The sequence below is a fragment of the Haemorhous mexicanus genome, chromosome 2, assembly GCF_027477595.1.
Source record: "Haemorhous mexicanus isolate bHaeMex1 chromosome 2, bHaeMex1.pri, whole genome shotgun sequence".
NCBI lineage: Eukaryota > Metazoa > Chordata > Aves > Passeriformes > Fringillidae > Haemorhous > Haemorhous mexicanus.
The window spans coordinates 95354103-95375043 of NC_082342.1; the positions used below are offsets into that span (position 1 = coordinate 95354103).

The window sequence follows — 20941 nt, forward strand, 5'->3', positions numbered from 1 at the left end:
AAAGCGGATGAACAAATGAGATGCCTGTGTGTGCCCTGTGTAACTAATCACTGATGTAGCTAATCACTGATGCCTTCTGCAGCAGTGCATACAAAGGCTTCTTACCATTCTTCCCTAAGTATTCAGGCAGTCTAGTTTCACAGAACAGTGCAAAAAGGAATCAACATTTTTCTGTCCTTGAAGAGTAGTTGATAGTGATGAATTAATGCCTGAGGTAACAAGTGCTATGCATTATAAATCACATCACAGTAAATAATCAAAAGCACTTTATTGGATGTGGGGATAGAATATATATGCAATATCATGCATCTAGAACTAGATATAGCCTGAGACAGTCCATTCTTGCTCTGTTTATATTAATATATTTAGTGAAATGTGCACTAGGAAGCCTCTTCCATATATAATGAGGGCATGGGCTCAATTTTTCTTTTTATTATCAAGACAAGTATAGAGCTTGCTTGCAGAAGAGTGACTTCTGAATACAGGAATCATTGAGGTACCTATGGGTAATGATTTTCACTTGCAACAGTAGGAATTTTTCTCATAATTGCACCTTCCCTAATGGAAAGAAGGACTGCTGAACTGTCTGAAGCTTAGAGTTTGACAGGGAGAAATGGAACTGGCATGCCTTTTCAGTTTATAACCCAACCCATACTGCTGGGCATTTATGCATATTATTCTTTGTTCATGAATAATGTGAATATTATTAATTATCCCAAATTATAGAATACAAAGGCATTCAGCTGTGGCTATATACTGCAAAGCTAGCACCTACCCTTTTCAGCCCAGCTTACCTCTCTTCTTTTTATTTATGTCATCAGTCTGGGACCATCAGATACTGAACACTAGGTAGAGGACAGTCCCTGGTTGCAATCTGAAATCAGAGAAAGTCTGCAAAGCCCAGCAAGCTTCTCTAAGAAAAAAACTGGGACAACATTGGTCAGGCTAGGAAGCTGGGATAAGGTGAGGAAAGTTCTACAAGGTAGTAAGTAGTTCAGTCTGGGGGAAATCCAACTTGGTGCTCTGGGGTTTTTTTGGTTTTTTTTTTACAGAAGCTTGCAGTTCTTCTGGTGGTCCCACCCGTGCAGCCTAAGACTGCATGTACACAATTATCCTGTCGTGAAATGAAAGCAGCCAGTTAAGATTTCTGGTAATGTTGTGTAGTAGTGCTAATTCAGAAATGCAGAATGAAGACATGCTAATGAGGGTACTGTTAGTGTGACATTACTCACCAGTCTCAGAGTCTGCAGAGTTCTCAGTACAGAGATAAAAACTTACAGATTCTCTGAGGAATTGCAAGGGGCTTGGCATTTTCACATTACCTTCAAGGTGAAATACTGAATACAAATTCTCTTGACAAAATGGTTTCTGCTTTGAGTTTCCTAAGTGATGCAGAGCAGCAGTATCCTACAGGAATGCAGAGATTGCTCCATGTGTGTTACTAAGACACTCCCACACCACAAGAATGTGCCTGCCAGCCCTTGGCCAACCTATTTAATTACAGATTTATAAGGCAATGTTCTATTTAATCAAAGAAATGGCTAACACAACTGTGTTTGACCTCTTTCTTTTATTAGTATATTTTATGTTCATATTTTACAATATAATAAGTTATATATACAGCATTAAACAAAGTTATTAGAAAGTAAGCTTTGGCAAGACCTACAGGATTCTTTTTTCAATCCTGTACATCTCTTGTATAACAATAAAAATACTGTATACTAAATAAAATAACATAAATAGTCTGTGTTCGCATTGGCACCATCAGTTTCAAAACCCTAACTTTTCATGGCCCAATAAACATAAAAAGAAGATTCCTGTATCTTCTTTGTCTTCTTTTTAACAAATATGTGATGTGTTGTTTTAAATGGCATATAAAACATAGGAGGCAGTCCACTGAATAACACTGTAGTTACACACTGGCACAAGAAAAATTGAATCTTGATGCTTTTTTTCCTTTCTTTCCCTTTTGGTTTGTTTTTTTTTTTTTTTTCATTCTAGTAGCAATAGTAAAACCTGAAAATTCATGGTCTTGAGGACCATGTTGAAGATTGCTGAGCTGTAAACAGATCTAGAAATCTTATTGAAGCCTGTTGAAATCTGTATGAATTTGTCATTGATTTCAAGACAAGAATTTCACACCTAAATTCAACATCAATCAGCTAGTTAAATTTCAAATAAATGCAGCATGCTGCATCATTGAAAGAAGAGTTAAAATCTCATCAAATCTGGCATATGCAGATTAATGAAGAGTATGTTATGAAAGGGTAGAAAAAGAATAATGAGAGGGATAGGTTTTATGCTGCAGTATTTACTTCCCCTGATATACAAATCAAGTGCTGAAACAATACTAAATATAGATGTTAAAGGGTGATAATAAATGTTGTGCACAATTATGATACTATCATAAATAAGATCTAATTACTAAGTGATGGAATACTGGTTGTTAAATTCTGGGTAATAGTAAATATTTTTTATAGCATTTTGTTCAGTTGCGCATTTTGGAATTTAAGAAGTAATTTTTGTAATTGGCACATCTCTTAATTTAGAAGTTGCAGTTGGTAAAATCAATCATCACTATTTTGGCTATAAATTAGGCAAATAGATTTGGTAAGAGGCACTGACCTGTGGTCTGAATGAATTTTAGATAAATTTTAATGGTGAAAATCAGACATTAGTTAAAAGAAAACCAAATTAGGTTAATTTTTGTACTTCACAAACTCACAGTAATTACCTTCCAGATGAGTTTAATGTCACTGGTGGATTCTGTGCTCATGGTCTAGGCTTGCAAGAGTACAGCATAAAAACCACTTTTTCCTCCACATTTCAAGAGTCTCTAAGGAAATCTACTCTTTTTGCTCTTTGTGTCACATGTGGACCACATGTGTTGTCTGGAATTCCTCTGGCTTAAATATAATTTGATATATAGATGTCACTATTGAAAAAGTACATTTTTAATGGTAGTGGACAATCTGGTTTTGCTTTTTTCTTAACAGTAAAGAAGATTTTGCTCTCCACTTGCAAGAGTAACTGCCCACTTTTACTGCCCACTTACTAACCAGCTTATCCTCAGCAAGTCAGCAGTTTGAATTTATAATATCTGAAATGTCAGATTGGACCAATTTAAGTGCAGGATGTAGATTATTTTGAAGCACTTCAATCTGTAAGTTATGGTGACTCTTTTTCCATGTAGCATAGTTAGTCAATCTGAGGACTGTGCATATACACCTATGCACATAATTCTAGATTCAACAAACCCATAATAAGTGTAGAAAATGAAACTGGTTGGAGCAGATAGAAATGTATGTGCCTAATGTGTATTAATTGATGCTCTAGCTGTGGGACTGCTTATGACTGTCACTGTTAAATCATTGAACCACTGAATGAAGCCCTATGAGACACGATTATTTTCAGAGAACAATTCAATGCCTTTCCTGAAGGGTTATTTGCCCTCCTGCTCATACACAGACTACAAAATGGATGTTTGTGTCTCTGCTAATTATCAGTAACTTTTTAACATGATCATTTTGTTTAATGACATGTTTCATGCCAAGCTTCTTGGGAAATTTCTGCTCTCGATTTGGTAGATGTGCTACTTCACTTTTAGAAGTCAAAGAGAAGAGCTTCCCATTGGCTATGGTGAGCAATTCTGTAGGCGAAGCATCAATGGTCTTTAGTCCAAAGTCTTTGATGCAGTGCTTACTGGGATCACACTTGTGATGTGGAGGTGCAGGCCCCAGGCAGGCATGTCAGGATGTCCCTGCTGGTTCAGGAGCCGGCATTGCTTGTGCCCACTCCAGAATGTCTGCACACAAGGATTCCACAGCATCCAATCGCTCGATTTGCACCAGTTTGGTGAGCAGTTCTGGGATGCTGTAGCCCGCCGTGCTGATGCGGTCGAACAGCTGCATGCCGTCTGTCATGCCGCCGATCTCATCCCGCTTCAGCCCGAAGCTCTCGGCCAGGTGACGCCACGTTTTCACTATGGCCTTCTCTGTGTTGTAGGTGGAGCTGAGCATTCGGCTGGTCTTCTCCAGGCAGTCAAATGGCAGCTCTGTAGGGCTCAGACCTGCAAAGGGAGGGGGGGATTGTCAGGTGGCTCTGGGTACAGATCTTGATATTTATTAAAGTACAACAGATTACACTGTTAGCATTGAATACAGCTAAAATCTTTTAATTGATTGTACATGATTATGTCTAGGTCCAAAGTTACTACTGCATATTACCAAATTAATTCTTCATAATGACAGTAGGATATCATAATTAGGGTAAAAAGCTGCCTGGAAAAGAAGTAATAGATAGGTTGTATGAGTTCCCATGGCTCTGCCCTTTCCTTTGACAATTTACGAGCTGTTAAGAAAAGTATATTGCAACTATGTCCCTAGTGAGCAGGCCCATTAATAAACTTCTACACATCAGGCTCAGTGTTTGAGCTCCAGAGAGAGATTTGACCCTTCCCTGAGACTGTCACCAGCAGCTGCTGAAACATATCTGTAATTGAAAGTTGCCCTTGTAGGAAAGTGAGAAGTGAGGTGAAGCAAAGATGCCAGATGCAAGCATAAAAGTCCCTGCTTAACTGTCATTACTATAATGAATCTCTAGGGAGGATTTAACATTCATCCTGTGGGGAAAAGGCTATTTTCTCCTGGACATATTTTCTATGTATTCATGTTCAGAAAACAGAGGAGAGAACCAGCTACAGCATTTTTCCCAAACCAGACTTTTGCTTCTGTAGTTTTCTTGCTTCTTACCCATCAGAAATCTGATGGGAGACAGAGCTCCCTGAATTACAGCATACTCATAAACATGTCCACAAAGTGTGTGTCTGTGGAAAGTTAATGCAGTCACATCTCCTGTTCTGCAGGGAACTTAATTTGAACATCCTGCTAAAACAGTTCAGGTAGTCAAGTGCTAAGCAGGGTCAAAACACAGCCTGGAAACTCCACATTTTGTTGTGAGATGTGGGACAGAATTTAGAGAAGCAGAGTAGGTTGAGACTTGCGTCTTACCCTCAGTCCTGGCCCTCCCCAAATCACACTTTCATATTTGGAACCTTTTAAAATCTGTTATCTAAAGAAAGACCTACAGATTTCCTCTAGATGGGGAATGCAAAACTGCTTCTCTGCACCTTGGTCTGTGTGTCCCAGCACAGCCCACCACAACTCTTCCTGCTCTCCACAGGAAGGAAGGCCATGCACGTGCCTGGAGAGAAGCCATGGCCTGCTCCAGCCCAAGGCCAGCCTGGACAGCTCTGGGGTCAGAGCTGACCACAGGGTTCCTGGCAAGTGAATACAAATCTGCCTACAGAGTGCCTTCCCTGGTTTGGAACTATTTTCCATAGATAGCCAGAGGCCTTTCTTACTTTATAGCAAATGCTTGTGATCTGATTTCATATTTTAACCTAGGTGCAAATTGTACACTCACCTTCTGCAACGTCACATACATTAGCATACACGTCAAGTATCTTTTTCCTTCGACTTTGAATCTAAATGAGAAGAGATTTACTTCATTAATTTTTCAGTTACAAGATTAAACAATTAGCAGACAGCAGTGGAAAGTCTCTGGGACCTCTCAATTTCATGGGGTTATCACACAGTGTCTTCAAGGGTCCCTTTTGAAGACTCAAAGAAAATGACACAGCAATTACTCCATGAAGCATAAACATATTACCACTGCTAGAGATCTTTCATTTCAACTTCTATACTTTTTTTGAGAGCAAGTACTTTTCTGCTCCAACTCCTGAGAATGAGGACAAATCCAGTACCATATATGCAATGATGAATGTAGGGATGTCTAGGTAAACCAAGTCAGAATACAGGGAATTAAATTCAGACTGAAATTGCCTTCTTCCAATAATCTAAGAGGACTGTAGAGGAGGGGCTCTTCCTTTCTGTCTCTTGACATAGACCTGCTTAGTACATTACTAATTAACTGAAATATTTTACAGATAGATTAAGAAAAAAAAACAAAGTGAAGTTTTGGAGAGGAAAATTTTGAGCTCCAGGGGGATCTAGTCACTTTTGACAAGAAAGAAACAAGACTGAAAACCTGTCATTTTTCAAGCTAAAAATGGACACTTTTATATAGTTTCATTTAGCAAAATATTCTCAAAATATTCTTTGGATTGGATGTGGAGTGAAAACAAGTGTCAAAATGTCATGAGCTCTCAGGGACTGAAATTTTCTTCCCTGAGCCAGCTCTCATTAGAAAAGCTGAAAAGCTGTCTTTTTGACAGGACTCTAGCATTATCGCCACAAATTTGTCACTTTTCACTGCAAACGAGGCTTGGATAAAAGCTCTGCTTTCAGTACTTCATCTTGTGGCAAGATTTCCCTCACTTTATTTGGGCAGCGAAGGTCAAGGTGCACCAGTGACGTGGATTGATGGAATTGCAGCTGGAGAGCGCAGCGTGGCCGCTCCAGCGGGAGCGCGTCTGGCGGGCGCAGTGCGAGCGCGCCGTGCCGCGGGCAGCGCAGTGCAGGCACGGAGCCTCGCTCACTTCTGCCTCCTGAAATTTGCCTGGGCTTAGTCAGTCCTGTTGCCATTGTAGGCTTGGATTGCCTGTTTCAGAGCCTTGAAACTAGGAAATTTAATGGGGTTTCTTAAAACTCCTCCTAAGAAAACTGTTTCATTCTCCCTCCACTTCTAGGGTAAAGAAGCAGGTTGAGCAATTCCTTGAAGAATTATGCAAGACACTCTTTTTACCAGAGCCAGAAGATGGGGGGTTTTAAACCTTAAGCTGAAAGCAAATAGGAAATGTTTAACCTGATGATCCTCTGTGTGGCAGCTCATTGCAAATGGGTTTTGTTATAACTAAGAAGAAAACTTGGTTAATAGCAAGCCTCTAATTTTCTTTATCCTTGTCCAACTGCTCTGAATACTCTTTCCTGTGCTAGTAATGCTTCTTAATTCCCAATCTGAAGAAAATTACTGCTTTTCTAACTTCTGGCAACTGGCTTAATTGTGACATCTTAGGTATAGAGTGGCGAATCTTGATGCAATCTGCTCTTTCATTGAAAAGTTTGTCTTCAGCCTTGTCAGCAGTCCTTAGTCCATGAGGATGTGTTAGAACAAGTCTGGAAGAAGCAGTCCATGCTTTAGGTGCACCTATGAGCTATCTATCTAAACCACTCTGGAGAATGTATCTATGATATAGGGCCTTTTGAAGGTAACCTGCTTCTTATGAAATATTCTGATTTCATGACTACCCAAAGTCCATTATCCTATTTCAAGCCAGTGCTTACAGAAGTATCATTAAGTTGGATATTTAGAGAGACCTCAAAAACCCAAACTTTAAAGTGTGAGCATTGAAATAGTAAGTTATTTTCAGATGGCCATAAATATCTACAACTACAAAACTGTTCATCTTGTGTTGAGATTTTGTGTGTCTGATCTCAGTTGAAAAGTGGTGTGTTTTAGAAATTTTGAGCTGATTCTCCCAATAATTTAAAACATGCAAACATGAAAAGATGCATTTTCAAACCTATTTTTTCTTAAACTATATCCAGTGTTTGATATTAATGACATGATTTGGACCTAGCTATAGGCATTTTAAAATAAATTAGAAAAACTAAAAAAATCAAGAGCAGATACCTTCTTTTTAAGGGTAGTTTGATGTTAACACAAACTGAAAGGTTGTGTGGGTGAGGTGTGGCCTTAACTGTGCCTTAAAATACTCCAAGTGAGATAAAAAGCCCTGAGCAGTACATGCTCAGCAGGAAGAAGCAAAGGCCTTCCACAGCAAAACAGTGGATTACAGTGTCCTTCAGAGCTCAGGAATCACCTTCAAACTATGTGTTTGTTTTTCAAAATTCCACATGGAAACCAAGCACAACACCAGATATCATTGAGAAATCTATACTGTGGAAATACCAATGCAGCTGGGTCAAGGTACTCAGATGTCCTGCTGTCATCCAAATCCAACCTGCTTCATTATTTTACTGTCTTAGCATTAGCTATGACAGGGGATTGCTGTTATATGGGTGTTTTCTTTCTTGAAGCTATAAAATATAATACTCAAAAAAGCAAATTAATTAGTCTTGTAGAAAAATTTATTTCTACCCCTGAACACTATACATATGCATATATGTCATTATGCAAAGGAGATTCTATAACAAATTTGTCTGGAGAAGCTCTTGTAAATCAGTCTGATCAACCCTACTATGCATTTTGGGGGGTTGATAGTTCATATATTTTTTTCTTTAAAAAAAAGTAGAAAAAGGCTCTCAATTTTTAAATCTCAAGGTAGCCTTACCCCAGTTGATTTATTGCTTGTAGAAGATTTATCTCTGGCCAAATGCACTAAAGATAACAAGCATCTCTCTGGAGTCCCTTGCTTGTCAACTGCAGCTTCTTCATCACTATCCATACTCCGGCTTAAAAGTCGTTCATTCTCAGAAGAGGCATCGTTTTCACTGGAAAATGAAGGATATGGTTATCTTAGTCAAGCCTCTCATGGGTTGACTCCACTCTTCCTCTTTTTGCTTCCTGAGAGTAATGAAATAAAAGTGTTTTCCATGTTTTAAAATGCCTTTCCTCTGTAGTCCCGTGACTGTAATGGCCTTCACCATCCCAGTGTGTACATGCAACACCCGCCAGGCCACACAGTCACAGGTAGCTTGCAAGAATCCTTTCACAGAGGGACTTTCCAACTGAGGACAGTGTTTAGCCCACCCTAATAATGTTACCCAGGCATGTTTGGCTGCTGGGCAGAGACAAGATGAGGAAAACTACCACACCATGCCACGCAGACGATGCTAGGGACAAGGGGTTTCCTTAAGGCCTGTAGCAGCTGATTTTACTCTTCCTGCCTAGAAGGGAAGGGGAACCTCAGTAAGGCCATGTGAGTGAGAGCTGCACTCAGGTCCCAGAAATTAACCTCTCAGAAGAGGAGATGGAGGCCAAAGAGTTGATGAAGAGTTGATTCACAGAGGGAATGGGGAGGACACAGGTGTTTCTTCACGACGTCTCTTATCATCTCTTAGAAACCAGAGGGGAAGAGTCTGCTAAGGCAACTGGTCTTTGCCCTGCTGCAGCAACTTGCCAGCATACCCATCAAATGTGTTTATGTGTTCCACTGTGCCAGGATGAATGATGACCATGTGCCTTCCTTTATTTCAGTGAAACTGGCAATATATTTATCTTTTACCCACCTTTTGACAGCCTTAGCTGGAGTTGCTGTAAGTTTTTCAAACTCTTCTTTCTCAGAGAATATCACAACATTATCTGTAGAACAACAATTACAGAAGTTTAAATTGGCAATAAGTTTCCAAACCAGTGCTTTGTGTCAGGAGCTAGTTCTGCTGGCAACCCTACTGACAAAATATATCTCTCTGCTATATTTTTAATTGCTATCAGAGGATTAAGTGACATTCTGGAAGCACAAAAAACTAGTATAGGCAATTCTTCAGTAAACTGATGAGGGTTTTATATACTCCAAAGGAGAAACTGTAGTTAAGAAAAAAGTATTAGGAATATTTAAACCCAGTGTTGTCTTAGATAGAAAAAGCAAAACTAAAACAACTTGTACCTTGCACTTCTTTCTTCTCTTCTTGAGTGCTAGCCTGAGCTTCGACGTTTTTTACTGAGTGGCTCTTGCAACAGGCTAGAATATACAAATATAACACAAATTATTCTCAGAATAACTCTAAAATAGAATATTCTAATAGAATAGAATATTCTAAATTCTAAAACAGCATTTGCAACTAAGATTTTACCTGCTGAACAATTACCTTGAGCAGATGGCTTTGTTTTTACAATGTAAAACATGATGATGAGGACAATGGCAATAGCCATTATGAAGATAGTAGACATAGCAATTATAAGAGCTGTAGCCAGATGTCCTTGTCCTGAAAGATCTGCTGGAATGAAAAAAAAAAATAAATGAAGGGGCAACTCTTAGGATCAGAGACTAGTTAACACTTTGCAGTCTGCTCTACATGTAGTTTGCATAATCCTTTAGTTGATCTGAGTCTTGGTTGCTTGTAAAACATTGAAAAACTTAGTATTGTGTCTCAAAGGCAAGTTAATTAAAAACTTCTCAAAATTTTGATATTTATGCATAAACCAGTTAGTAGTATTCATTAAGAATATTTGATGGTATGATTTATCAGATACAAAGATGTAGAAAATCATGTTTTTATATGGGAAGCTGTACATAAGCAAGAGTAGAAGCTTTAGTAGCACTGCATTCTTGGAATCAGCGTTGACAAGACAAAAACCAGTAAATATACAAAGGGAATAAGAGCTAAAATGACTGTTGATTACTGTGGCTGCCTCAAAAGCTATTAGTTAAAAGGAGAACACAATGCACATGTAGAAAAATGGATGTTTTTCTAACAGAAACTTAAAAAACAGAATGGCTAGAGGTGAATTTAAAATAAGCTAGGTGAAAAGATATTCAGAAAGAAAACTTGGATGTGAAAGGCTAGAATTGAAAAGGTGTGAAAGGATGCAGAAAATTACAGACATGCTAAAAGGCATGAAAGCTTTAATTTCTCTGAAAATGTGATCCTAACAGTCATGTTTTCAGACAATACCAAGAACAGCATTGTCAGTACCTTATTAACTGCATCTTTCCCATTCGGTCTTCTCAGGTTCAAAAATTTTAAAAGCCAAATGATTGTGCTGGAGAACAGTTTATTTTACTTCAGTAAGAGACTGACCATATTTGTGCATGAAGTTATTTTCACCATTCTAAGCTAAGCTTTGCTGAGGCAGAGTGCTATTTTTGTAAAGCTACAAATAATGAGCTAAATTTATTGCTGGCATCACTGGGTACAGCTCAAATCCTTCTTACATTCAGCGGTGTTGATTAATTGAGAAACAAAAACAAATTCTGAATTATTTCTAATAGCAGTTCTAGAAATCTGGAAATAGTGACAATGAAAATAGCAACAGATATTTTCAGTTTGGTTGCACTTTGTTGATGCCCTTTTGAAAACAAAGAGCTGCTAAATTAACCCTCACAAAAAGTGCATTCTTACCTTTGTGAGCATGCTGGTAAGGTGAGAAAGTGCTCGTACCAGAGGTGCTTGGGAAAATTGCTGAAATGCCAGAGTTAGAGCCTGCACCTGCAATATAAACAAAAATGCCATAAAATTCCCTTGTTACTTTGTCCAGTCAAAGGAATAGGTTGGCTCAAGGACAGAGAGCCTTTACTTGGCTTGGTTGCATTCCCATTTATTAAGAACTACTTGTTCTTTGAGATGTCCCTAATCCCAAAATGTGTTACTGATACACTGAAAGTTGGGTTACAGACCATATTTGTGCACACTGTCCAGAAGGAGTGAAAGTCAAGCTCCTGAACAGAGATGAACTCAGAAGAAAAAGCCAACTGTTAACATAGATTCCCAAGTTATGGATCTGTCCTGGGTAGCAGAGAGTATTTCAGGGTCCAGCTGATTACTCACATGGTTTACAACCCACTCCAGTATTTGCAACTGCAGACTGAGACTTAGCTGGTAGATTCATCAAACTAGTGCATCTCACAAGCAACCCCCACTAGCAGCATCACTGTAAAGTGGTATGCAAACCCTCATGACTCCACAGCAAAACCCAGGGAAGGTGACAAATGATGGTGCTAATTGCTTTTCTGTTCCATGGAGCTGTACTGTCATAAAAGGGAATTTTAGAATTTCCTATAATGTAACTGGGCAGTATGTGTCTTATGATCTCCTGTCAGTCCAAATCTATAGTCTGGGGAGAGTGAAAATTCACTAAAACAATAAATGAAGAAGTTATAGGAAAACTTCATCCTATCAGAGGGATGAGATTGTCCAATAGGAGTTTCCAGGTCTAAATTCAACAGTCAAGGTTAAAGTTAGTCTTTCACTTGGTGTCATGCACCAAGTTTTCAAAACATTAAACCAAGTAATAAAATAACATATTTTGACAATAGCAATCAATAGTACATATTATTTGGAATAAAGCTGTTTACAGTATTCTAAACCAGAACAAAAATATTAGGGTTGGGAGTAAATGTTATCTTCCTTCTCAAATGAACTTTATTGCCATTGGTTAGTATGTAATGCAAACAGCTACTATCAACAGATCCTGAAAATAATTTTGTCTTGGAGGAAGAATGAAATTCCTCCTGCTTTGTATTAGTTGTCTGTGGAAAAAGTCCAGTGATAATTCAATTCAGCAGTCTTAAAGGCAAATAGCTGTCCCAGTCATCTGGTAAGGTGTGCACAGCACATTGTTCCACAAGCTGGTTTGGCAACTAGAGTAGATGAGAGCTCACTGTGCCCTTCTTTTGACCAAGTAAATACTCAAACAAATCAAATCATCAGGTAAACTGGACAAGAAATCAAGAATGGTCTGGAATGGTCTGAGAAATGTTCTATGATTAAGAACAAAGCAATATGCACATTCTTCAAATGAAGAGATTTTGTTTTTTTAAAGAAAAAAAAAGTACTATCTAAAATAAAACTTATCTGCATGTTGTGAATGAGAAATGTACACCTAAAGAGGCTGCAAAGTATGAGTTGCAGCTGTCTTCAAAAGAAATTTTCTCTAACAATCATAAAACTCCTTTCAAATATCATTTGTTGGAAGGAAATGGATTGACTCATAATTGGTATTTTTCAAACTGAATAAGGGTTTTCATTAGGTTTTAAATATATTAGTTTATTAATTCAGATTTTGTATTTTGCAAATGAAGGCTAAGACTTATGTAATAAGTCTTGCCTCTGGTCCTTTCTCTGTGACAGATTTCTTTCTAAGAAGAATTAGTTATGAGCTCCAGAAACTGCAATGCAGTAAGACTATCTAGGGATCAGTAAATGAAGCTGTCATCTGCATGTAGTGGATATTAAAGACAGGTAATTTGTAAAATTTTCAGCAATTCTTCACAAAACTGAAGTGAATCATCCTTGGTCATGACCTCAGTGCTTACTCATCGATGATGGACAACAGAGGAAATTTAGCAAAGGGCCAGTGCTGTGGCCTGATACTTTCCTTCATGTGCATGCACAGACACCAGGCTTATGTCTATTCTTGCAGCCCCCCTGGCAAATCCAGTTACAGCCAATTGGAATTCTGCATGGTCCTTGCAAGCTGCAACAAGTCAACAATAGCTTCTCTGACACTGCCCCTCAGTGAGCACAGGCAAGCTGTGCTGCTTTGTCTGCCTGGAGTTTAGCTAACAAGCTTCAGCTCATCTCCCCAAGTGAGTTTTAGTAAACTTGCTTCTCTTTTCTTTCACTTGAAACATGAAGTCATTGAAGTATTTCTGCCTAATAATCTTTCATTCTCTTGGTATTGTTGACTTCATGTTTTCCACCCGTTTGTGAAAGGAAGCAGATCCTTTCAAAGTGGGAAGTCAGGCAGCAGCAATTAGCACAGGAAGGGTAAGGAGGAAGGTCACCACTCTTCATTCAGCATCATCGTCACACTTCACCCAGCTCCACCCCACATCAGGGCAGGGCGTGCTGCCCACACCGTGCCCACACTGGACAGCAGACCCCTCTCGTGTGCACAGCAGGGAGAGCCTTCAGCCCTGCCCTGAGCCTTCTGCTCCCATGTGAGGCACAATGTCCTCACACGGGAACGGAGCCACCTCCTTTGTTCCCTAGTGCTGGCATGGCAAAGTCAAGGCTGGCACTGGACTGTGGTGGCCTTTCACACATGCCTGGGAGGGAGTAAGCCGTTACACATATTTTAAGCCTACTGTCAAATTTAATAATTTGGCATATCCATTATGAGCCAAAGTTTTTCTTTAGATGTGGCTTAGAAGAAAGCCAATTCGTGCACCTGCACTACAAGAGGAACCAAGCTGCCACCTTCTGTTGAATTTCAGTTTATATCCCTTTTGTATGAGTAAAAAACAACTCATAGCTGCTGCTTTTTCCCTGTCAGCATCACACCAAGACCGCAACATCAGTTGTTCCTGTGTACATCCAGTTTTGCATCCCAATCACATTATTAACTCTGCTTCCAATACAGATGACACATAATCTATAAAGACTTAGATATAGCTCAGGCAGAGGCATCCTGAGGTGTTATAGAACACCATATGGAAGCAACTCTATTTTTTAAATAAAGACTGATGGCTGTAATATAGCTGTGCAAAAGAGTGGCTTATATTCCTAGACACCTGTATGTAATACTGTAGGAATGTGATAAAGAAATTAGGAAAGAAGTTGATCACTGGTGGTTGGTCAGCTTTTGCATTATAGATGTTTTTTTTCCAAAAAATTGTGATTTATTTGTAACTTTCTTGGAGTCTAAACAATAAAAAAAATGCTCCATACTTATTGTTTAAAAGAACAATTGAATCTGTATTCACTTTTGAATGTTTGGGGATTTTAACTCAAAAGATAGCTTTAACTTAAATTACCATGCAGCTGCCTTTTGTTCTTTCAGGAAACAAATGTTGGGCAATAAAATACTTTTTTGTTGTTGTTTCAATGAACCTTTCTGCTTAATGTAACAGACTATTCCAGTTGGTTTTGTACCTTTAGACAGAACTTACAATGAGAAGTAACAAAAAAAACTACCAGATTTATGAGAGGAGGAGGGGGAGGGCACAGGGAAAGGAGGTTTTACCACCATGCCCCCTTGCAAGTGTTTGTGAGTGAATAAAATCTGGTGCAGTAGGAGACCATATGTGCCCCTGACATCTGTTGCTGTGGGTATCAGCTCACTGGTACATTCAAAGGACTGCTGCTCACAACCAGCAACAGATTTTTGTGAGTCAATTTAATATTTAATAACATGTTATAAAAATCCCCAGAGTCTGTACACAACAGGCTGTCAGAGTGTCATAAAATAAGACACATTTTAAAAACCTGGTGTCTATATGGTATCTATTTGGCACTCTTGAGTGCAGCTTGCTTTCTCCTGGTGCATCCCTCCTCTCCCAGGCATAGTCCAGCTGTGAATGGCACAGATGGGCTGTGAGTGCCATCACTGAGACTCTTTTATAGGCTGAAGTAGCATAAAGCACACATGCAAATAAGTAACTATCAGTCTGAAATATGAGATGAAAAAGAAATTATACTGAGTTGATATTCAATAAAAGTAGACAGTTTAAGGCTGACAAAGTTAAAACTGGATTTTAACTAAACATAGTCATAAATAAAGACCTAGCTATGCAGAAAACAGGGGTCAGAACTTTTAAATAATGTAAATCTGTATTCAGGTACTTACAGGAATGGTTTGCTCGCAAACTTAGGAAAACAACATTTCAAATGGAATGCCTGTGCACTTAGAAAGTCATGCAAGCTAAAGCAGCTGGCAAAGCCAACCTGCTTTCTGAGGTGCCTACATATGACTTCAGTAACCAAATATAAACGAACTCTGAAAATATCACAAATAATAACAGATAACAGAACATATCCTTGGCACTGGAGGATTGCCTGAGTGATCTTTATTTTACAGAATACTATCAGTTACTCTGATATTTTCTGGAGTCACAGGTAGATACTTCAGTTAAGTAGGTAGCTGTTACACCAGGAAGAGCATGAAATAAATTAATTCCTGAGAATTAAACTTCTGAACATGATGATAGGAAAGTTTCCCCTGACTTTTGTTTTCAGTCTGGTCAATCTCTCTGTAAGTAATCACATCACATAAAAGGAAATATTTTTTATTTTTTGCTGTGCTTTCTGTAATGTCTATAACTATTTTATTTCTCTCTCCTTTTGCCAGGGCAGGAAAGTGATGATGATTATAGGCCACATGGCCTTAATCTGACAATTTATTTGCATCTGTTGAAGTTTTTTTTAGGACTCACTGGGAGCTATAATCATTGCACAGCACTAGAAAGTCATAGTCAAACCCTTCATGAACTAAGCCTCTGTCCAAGAATTCCATGTTATCACCCCTTTCTCTGTGCAACATGAAGGGGATAATTGCTATTTAAGCTTTGCTGTCCTGATTTTAGAGCATCATAAGGAAGAGAACAGACCTGCCTGGAGCTGGTCTCCCATTTCCCCGGTGTCCTGGTGGCCAGCCCGTTGGAATGGGTGGTCCAAGGCTGCAGCTCTGCAGGTTTTTCATCTCCTGAGCCTGGTCAGAGCAATCCTGCAGAGACCTGCAGTGCCTCCCATGGGCAGGTGGTGCTCACTGTGGGAGCTACAGCTCCAGCACCAGTGAAAACATCAAAGCCATTGGAGTGGTTTTATGGGGAAGAATTGCACCAGGACCACAAAACCTTCTGAGGGATACCTGAGCTCAGCTTTCCCAGCAGCTGAGGACAGCAAAGCCCACATTTTCTCCCCAGATCCCTCCCCTTGGAGGCTGATGTCTGAAGCTGGCCAATTTTATCCTAAGATTAGGTTCCTTCCTAATATGGACAAATCCTTAGAGAAGAAGAATCAGGCCATACCAGCAGTGAATAATAAAGCATGGCCTTCAACATTTCTCCCAGTACACATGTGAAAAGGAAATGGGTGTTCAGAGATCAAGCAACTGAAAGAAAAAAAAGTATGTTAGTTCCAGATAACAAGCCTATTTGTTTGTAGGCATAATTTGAAACAGAAGGAAAAAAGGTCCTGATGTTGATTTTATGACAAAAGGATAAAACTGGCAAGGAATGGAAATTAGTGATTCAAAGAATGGAAAGTTAAAATAAAAGTCTCTGAAATAATTATTTTAACTAACAAAGTGGTTTTGGCAATAAGCTTGTTTGTGTTAAGCCTTTCAGTTAAGGAATCTGAGTTGTGAGTCTTCAGTACATGGATTTGGATGTGCCCCCCTGATTACAGCTTGTCACATGGAACATCAATTGTTAGTCAATTGTTCCATCTCATCTGTTTAGTTATTTTTGAAGTTCTAATGATACAATGATAAAAATAATATTTTCTATTTCTAGATGCCATTTGCTCTCTGGTATTTAAAAAATAGCCTGACCACATATATTTTCCTTTATCAATGTTTTTCTTCTTTTTTAATTTTCCCAAGCTATCATTGGTAGGTGTGAGACCTAAAAATCTTACACAGGCTGATTATTGAATCTCTTTTCTTATACAAATCCAGCAAAAAAGGTAAGATAAAATAGCATGAAGTATCTTATGCACATACACACTTATGAATATATACAGTAGATTAAAAAGAAAACTCTCAATCAGCGTCTGAAGTTCTCTAGACCAGTAATCTGTGAGTGGAAAAGGATTGGTATATTTGATGCAATTGTGTGAATTCAACTTCAAAGTAAGGGCTCCTAAAGTTAATGTAGCAGAGTTTGATTTAGTTTTTCTCCAACATTTTTGAATTGGAGTGACAAATATCAAAGTTTGAAGAGAGAGTAAATATACATAATTGAGAGTTTCAGCTGCTAAAAGACAAAATCTCTTCCAGCAGTAACTGTACCTCTCTGCAAGAGAAACTCCATATATGGCTAAATCTTCTGTCTTTTGCATATACTTGTACACTAGATAAAAGAAAAAGAAAACAAAAAAACCCACCCTACATATTCAGAGGCCTCAAGTGACTCCAGTTCCAGAGGTGTTGATGAAAAATCCAGCACCATTAACTGTGGGAAGCCACATCTTGGTGTGGTTTGGTGTTCATTACCCTAATGGTTTGATTTACATGGAAAACCTGCCTCCCTCTCTTTTGCAGTGCTGTTATTTACCACGGAGGTATCAGATCCCCATTTATGCCAGCAAGGGGCATTGATGGCTCGTGATCTGCCTCAACATAGCTGCAGCTTTCACACCTTTGGCATTTCACATTGTGCTCCTCTGTGCTCAGCACAGAGGCTCCTGCACAGGAGACTGAGGGAGCTGCATGTTAAGAGATCAGAAATCTTACACAGCTGTTTCACAGTGCACAAGATGGGGCAAACTGCAGTTTTTATGGTGATGTTCCCCTCCTTCACAGTAAGAAAAAGCCTTCCTGCTACACAGCACACATGCTATGCTCATGTGTGCACAGCCCTTTTCCCCTAGGTGCCCACTGCCCACAGGCTGCCACTGAAGCCTGTTATTTTTCCCAGGCTGCAGAACTGTTACTCCCTTCCTTCAGACCAGTGAGATTTTCAACACCATAAACTAGTGACATGTTTGCCTCAATTAAACCTCTGGCCTTGGTGAGTCATCTCTATTCCTCCCCCTCTTTTCCATGATATTTTGTGCTATTTATGTCTCAAGGCCTTTGAGAGGGAAAAAAAACCAACAAGGTGACACAGGCCCATCAAGGAATTTCTTTCTCACTTCTGGTCCTTTTTACACTAATATTTCCAGATGCTGGGGCGTGGGGTGTTCATCTTGTGTCCTTGGCCATTTCAGGTTTTATTGACTGCACATGAACTGAAAGATATTTGCTTACCCTTTGATCAAACCCAAATAATTTTCTGCCAGATGAAATGTGTCATCAGAAATTCCCTGAGCAAGTTTCCATGCAGGGGCACATATCCCTGGACTTGGCCATCCGTAACACATAGTCCAGGCACTTCCCCAGCAAGGAATGTTTACAGCTAAGGAGAGCACCACTGCTCTCCTATCCTATCTCAGCCCTAATGAAGGTCTGACACAGGATTTATCTGCCCTCATTTTTCTGTATAGAGTTGTAAACTCAGAGCTTGTCACCCTGAGCTTCCTATTTTTAAGTAATTTTCCATTCTCATTTCCTTGTGACCTGCTGGGTCACCTTTCTCCAATGGTGTGCTGTGTGCAGGAGAGTTTGAAGAACAGGAGCTCTGGGGGAAGAGGCAACACTGTAGTGTGGGGTTCAGGCTCCTGAATGCTGTTCATTGCTATCCTGAAGTCTCAACAAAGAAACAGAAGACTCCTGGGGCCACTTGGAGTTTTAATACTGGGCTCTCCATCCTGACAGCCAGTTAATAAGCAGAGGTTGTTTTGCACAAAGGAACCATTCCTACCAGAATGCTGGTATCATCCTTCATGGGACAGAAACCTCATCCTCTTGTTAAGGTTATGGGCTCGGAGCACAGCACTTAAATCAGTTTGGATTTAAGTGCAAATCTCAAAAAATTCCACAGTTGTGCAATGCTGACATGTCACCTCTTCTTTGCTCTGACTGGTACAATCTGATGACAGTGAAATGGGTGAAAAAAATCTTCTGCTAACACCAGATTTTACACTACTTTCCACAGCAACAGGGAGCACTTCAGGGGGTTCCTGCAGCAAGGCTGATTTTCCTGGAGCTGGAGTACAAATTAATGGCTATGAATTGGGGCACTGCCATTCCAAATGGGGTCTGGAGATTTAGATATCATAAACCAAATTACCTGAGCTTATTGGTTTGAGGGACTTGGATTTTGAGACACTTTCTTGCTTTTTGAACACTTGCAATCAAATGGTTGGCTTCATGGACTAAATGGAAATATTTAGTGCTTCTAGGACTAATGTTTTATCTTATTACCCAATCAATTTCTTGGTTTATGCACCTGCCTAAATGCCTCACAAAGATAGTACATATTTATTCTTGTGTTTATCAAGGCAGAAATTGCATATAGTTGATCAGTTGTGCTGATCATACTTTCCTTATTGAAACACGTTACCCATTGTATCTGCCAGATATCCTACAAAACACAAAGATTTATTTTCTTTTAGGTGAGTAAAAGCCATTTTCTTCCCAAATCAGTAAGTTATACCATGCCAGATACTACTAACAACCCGTTTCAGCCTGTGTTTGAGACAGCCCATCAGAGCTGAGGAAGGGATTAATTTCCAGCTATTGGTTAGCAGTATGCATGGTTCTATTCCCAGTAATGGGGCAGCCAGATGCAACTGCACCCTCTTATTTTATCCCCTCATGTCCCACCATGACTCTCTATGCTGGGTGTGGCTGGGGTACAGTTAATTTTATTAATAGCAGTTAGTATGGGGCCGAGGTTTAGATTTGTGGCCAAAAAGGTATTGATAATTCAGAGAGATTTTAAATATTGCAGAGCCGTGCTTATGCAGCACCTTTTGTGCCTCTCACCCACCCCATCAGTGAGGGGGCTGGGGGCACACAAGGAGCTGGGAGGGGACACAGCCAGGACAGCTGACAAGAGGGATATCCCACACCATGGTCAGCGTATAAAGATGGGGAAGAAGAGGCAGTGGAGCACATTCAGAGTGATGGTTGTTTGTGTCCTCAAGTCATCAATACATGTGATGTAGCTCAGCTTTCCTGGGATGGCTGATACCAAACTGCCCACGGGATGTGGAGAATGGATTCCTTGTTCTGCATTGATGGACGTGTGTAGCTTTTCCTTTACCTATTTTACTGTCTTTATCTCAATCATTGAGTTATCTCACTTTCACCCTTCTGGTTGTCTTCTCTCTGTGGGTGGGAGTAAGTGACTGGCTGTCTGGGGCTGGACTGTCAGCTGGGGTTAAACCAGGACCATTCTACCCTTGTGTTCTCACTTTCCTCTGCACCTTCCTCCCTTATCTCATCGCATTTGGGTCCTCCCTAGCACCCTTATCTCACCTCCTAAACAGATCTTATCTCACCAAACCCACACTCACCCTGCCCTTCACCCACTCCCACTGTCTTGGGCAGAAGGGCAATCTCAGGGCTGGGTGGATTTCTGCAGCCAAGTGGGATGAGCAGCTGTACAACAGAGCAGTCACTTGGCATGCAGACAGCTCAGGGAGATGCCTCCTGGACTGCCGCTGCCCATCAGGAGCTCTGTGAGGTGGTGATCATCCCCTGGCTCCTCTGAGCTCTTAAACTGTAGGAAAGTGTTAGATGTCCATGTCCTATCCTCCTTTAAAATGACTCCCAGAGCAGCAGTGATACACAGTTCTGCAGCATCTGAACAAAGCAATCGCTTTTTATGTACATAAAAAAATGCTCTGGGACTTTCAGCCCCTGCTTCCAAATCAAGCAGACAAAATATTGCAATTCCTTTTCATGACAAAGATTTCTAAAAGAAGAGAACATGTACAGGATTTTGGTTTTAGAGGCATCAGGTTTTGCTGGGGAACTACTCATTTTTTCTGTTTATTTGGATTTTTGTTGTTGTTTAGTTTTAAAG

At 39.7% G+C, this 20941-nt stretch overlaps 1 protein-coding gene across 5 annotated transcripts in view; it reads right to left on the minus strand.

Moving 5' to 3' along the window:
• Window positions 1–1555: 1555 nt before the first annotated feature.
• Window positions 1556–20941, minus strand: part of EDAR (ectodysplasin A receptor) — a 73636-nt gene continuing 54250 nt past the window's right edge. For 2 of the 5 annotated variants that reach the window (XM_059839612.1, XM_059839607.1), the window contains exons 6-12: window positions 10986–11072; window positions 9717–9860; window positions 9530–9604; window positions 9153–9225; window positions 8255–8414; window positions 5425–5485; window positions 1556–4069 (exon numbers count right to left, since the gene is read on the minus strand). In XM_059839612.1, coding sequence (XP_059695595.1) covers window positions 3750–4069; window positions 5425–5485; window positions 8255–8414; window positions 9153–9225; window positions 9530–9604; window positions 9717–9860; window positions 10986–11072 — 920 coding nt within the window. In that variant the 3' untranslated portion in view covers window positions 1556–3749. The remainder of the gene's footprint in view (window positions 4070–5424; window positions 5486–8254; window positions 8415–9152; window positions 9226–9529; window positions 9605–9716; window positions 9861–10985; window positions 11073–20941) is intronic. The other 3 variants (XM_059839611.1, XM_059839608.1, XM_059839609.1) reach the window with 3 other exon arrangements.